Genomic DNA, 3180 nt, shown 5'->3' with positions numbered 1-3180 from the left:
TACCTACCCTCCTATACTTCTCTCTACCTACCCTCCTATACTTCTCTCTACCTACCCTCCTATACTTCTCTCTACCTACCCTGCTATTCTTCTCTCTACCTACCCTCCCATACTTCTCTCTACCTACCCTGCTATACTTCTCTCTACCTACTCTCCTATACTTCTCTCCACCTACCCTCCTATGCTTATCTCTATCTATCCTCCTATACTTCTCTCCACCTACCCTCCTATACTTCTCTCTATCTATCCCTCCTATACTTCTCTCTATCTATCCCTGGTGTCGGAGTTAATTAGATTTAGTTCCAACCTGACACAACACAATCTAGATTACAAAACAATATTATCAGAACACAAGGTTCTGTGTTGGAACTCTCAAGTGGATTTTTCAAAGTTTAAAGGGACTGTAAATATCCGATTCACATCGGACCCCTGTATGCCGAGTCCATTAGCGCCTGATCCAATCAGGGTTCAGTCATGTGTTTGTTGTCTATTCTAAACCAATAGAAATTGTATGAAGGTATCATTTAGCTTTCTATCTAGCTCATTATCCAATCAGAGTTATGAATCCTTATATCGGCGCTATCAGTAAATGGAAATATTTACTTCTACCGAAACTATAGTGATCGGCATCTTTAAAAGTTATACCAAGTATGAATTAGATATCAATGTTATTTCCATTCGTAGCTTCTATACAAACGTTGCATGCGCATTTTTTGCTGAAAAATAATGGTGAAAATATTATAATTAAACACTTGTGAAGTTAAAAAAAAAACGTTATCTTCAACACTTGAAAATGGAGGATCACTTGAAATTACGACTACAGTAAGTTCAATAAAAAATAAGAATTTTAGCGAATATTAGAATCAGGGGAGTTTTTTAGGTATTTTGGAGATTTTAGGTATTTTAAGGGAAACTAGGGATTTAACAAGGGGGGGGGGGATCCTAGGGTTCATTTTAGACTTCTGGAAAAGGTATAGGATAGGTAAACTGAACAGTGCTTTCATAGTCCAGGTGTTTAAAACCGTTTTCATAGGGAAGCTTTAAAAAATGAACTTGAACTTCAGAATTTGCTTTCTCATCTCGTGTTTCTAAATTTATAAATGTGTAAAAATTAGCGAGCATTAAAATCGTGTTTTTTTCTATCTTCCTAAAGTATCTAGGTGACAATACTTGAATCAATACACTACACTGAATAGAGAGCAGTTTCAAGCATTGTTACTTTTCACGCTTTTGTTGCATTTTAGTGGACAAGGTATTGTCTAAACCTGCGTGTAAACATTTCTCAAATAAAATACAAACTGTAGAAAATAGTGAGAACAGATACTTAAATACTTGTTTTAACTAGCTCTGCATATACGGCGCGTACTAAAGAAACCAAAAAACAATACTTGAACCAAATATAAGTTTTACTTTGTGATACTGTTTTCTGGAATGCTCTTAATTAAATGATATTATACTTAATAATTTTACTTAGAAAGAAACATGTAAGAAAAAAAGACTGAATAACTTTCGTACAGTCCTCTCTGAAGTCTCACCCTGTAGAACAATTACAGCTCATTAACGATATAAGTAGAAACACAAAGAAAGGTTACGCAATAATTGTAGGATTTGATTTCACTTTAATCAACACTTATTTCTGCTTACTCTGTAATATCTATCTGAAATTAATTAAATCCATATTACAGGTCTTTTTTCAGAGAATAATTAGAAAATGTCATGTTAACAAAAAACAATAACAATATGAAAACGTATGTTTTATTTTGAATGTATATGGATAAGGATTTGTTAAAGTTTTTTCATCTGAATTCCGCAACACTGTTTAACAATATTTATACGATAAGTTTCATATTTTGAAATAAAGGTTAAAAACCGAAACTTAATAGATATCAATAAACTTGACTTCATCGCCAGAACTTGCAGGTTTGATTTCAGTTTTGATCTTCGGAGCAACATCTCCGCTCTTAGTTTGAGAGACAGCTCTGAACCTTGAAGGCTTCTCAACCTCATGCGTATTTGGAGTAGAGTCTGGCTTCGAGTTCTCAGGATTGTTTTTCAAAACCTCTTCTTCTTGACCTTGCTTAAAGAAGGATTGAACCATTCTGACTATTTTGGAGAATACATTGGATTTAAGTCCTGCTCTTGCAGCGTAGAACGTATCTACTCCAGGTCTTGTATTCCAAATGTACGGTTCTCCGACCCTCCAGTCTCCAGGAGCTAAAGCTGAACCTCCATATTCATCCACTAGCTTTAAAGCCTGGACAATACGGAGTGTTTCATCCACACTTCGTCCTAATTATTCATTTATTTTAAAATTTATTAAAAAGATAAATTTTTTAAAATAAACAGGTATTACCTATGATTGATGAAACCTCGGTCACATGTCGAACAGATCCTGTCTTATCCAAGATACAAGTCATAGGTCCTGGATATCCGATCTCTGCTGTTCCTTCCAGCTTAAAGATTAATCCTTGTGCGGCTAAATCAGAAACAATACTGAATCTGAAGAAATGGTATTTTTTAAAAATAATGCATTCTAAGATTTAATGGCGCGGAGTAATTAAATCTTGATATATTAATTTAAAAACTTACTCTGCTGCGATTCCAGGAAACTCGACAGGAATACTGGCCATCCAGTCTTGAATAGCATTGGTGGTTTCTCTGCATATGCCCAGAAGAACTGCATTCTCGTTCTTAAATGATTCGGCAGCTTTGGAGAACTCGATCAATTCAAACGTGGAGATATCGTGGAAGGCTGCAGTAAATGTTAGAAAGACAACATATTTATTGCGATAGTCTTTTATATCAATGCTTCTGACATTTCCTGATGTATCTACAACTTTAGGTATGCTAAAAGATTCTATCTTAGCTTGAATCATCTTTCAAGAAATAATCAAACTAGAAATTGCGGAATTTGAAAAAACAATTGGCGCATTTCAATTCTTTTCAACGCTGAAATATTTATTTTCCTTTCACTGATTTCATATAAATAATTCATTTTTTCAGCAGTATAAGTTTAATCTTTATTAAAATTTGTTTTTTACCTTCTAAAACGGAATCCTTATAATTTTTGAATAATAATTATTCTTTTGAACACTTTTTTTCATAGAGGATTAAATTAAATATTCTTTTCAGAAAAGTAATGATATAAAATGTAATGGATATGATTAAACATCCGTATCT

The 3180-nt window shown here is 33.7% G+C and overlaps 1 protein-coding gene across 1 annotated transcript; it reads right to left on the bottom strand.

Annotated features, from left to right (window-relative positions):
• Positions 1-1741: 1741 nt before the first annotated feature.
• LOC111706598 (putative thioredoxin peroxidase) lies at positions 1742-2929 on the bottom strand. The gene is made up of 3 exons (XM_023479511.1): positions 2590-2929; positions 2354-2499; positions 1742-2289 (listed from the first exon to the last, which is right to left on the bottom strand). Exons 1-3 carry the CDS (start codon positions 2874-2876, stop codon positions 1877-1879), a joined length of 846 nt encoding a protein of 281 aa, XP_023335279.1. The 5' UTR covers positions 2877-2929; the 3' UTR covers positions 1742-1876.
• Positions 2930-3180: the final 251 nt, after the last annotated feature.

The sequence above is a fragment of the Eurytemora carolleeae genome, unplaced genomic scaffold, assembly GCF_000591075.1.
Source record: "Eurytemora carolleeae unplaced genomic scaffold, Eaff_2.0 scaffold740, whole genome shotgun sequence".
Lineage (NCBI taxonomy): Eukaryota > Metazoa > Arthropoda > Copepoda > Calanoida > Temoridae > Eurytemora > Eurytemora carolleeae.
The sequence above is the reverse complement of the archived record's forward strand: the minus strand, read 5'-3'. Positions and strand labels throughout refer to the sequence as shown.

What these genes read in the sequence shown, in the direction of transcription:
- LOC111706598 (XM_023479511.1), bottom strand. Translation starts at nt 2,876, where the DNA reads ATGATTCAAGCTAAGATAGAATCTTTTAGCATACCTAAAGTTGTAGAT. An exon ending in TTTCCTGGAATCGCAGCAGA is followed by an intron (nt 2,500 to 2,589) that starts GTAAGTTTTTAA and finishes CCATTTCTTCAG; the next exon opens with ATTCAGTATTGTTTCTGATT. An exon ending in CGAGGTTTCATCAATCATAG is followed by an intron (nt 2,290 to 2,353) that starts GTAATACCTGTT and finishes ATGAATAATTAG; the next exon opens with GACGAAGTGTGGATGAAACA.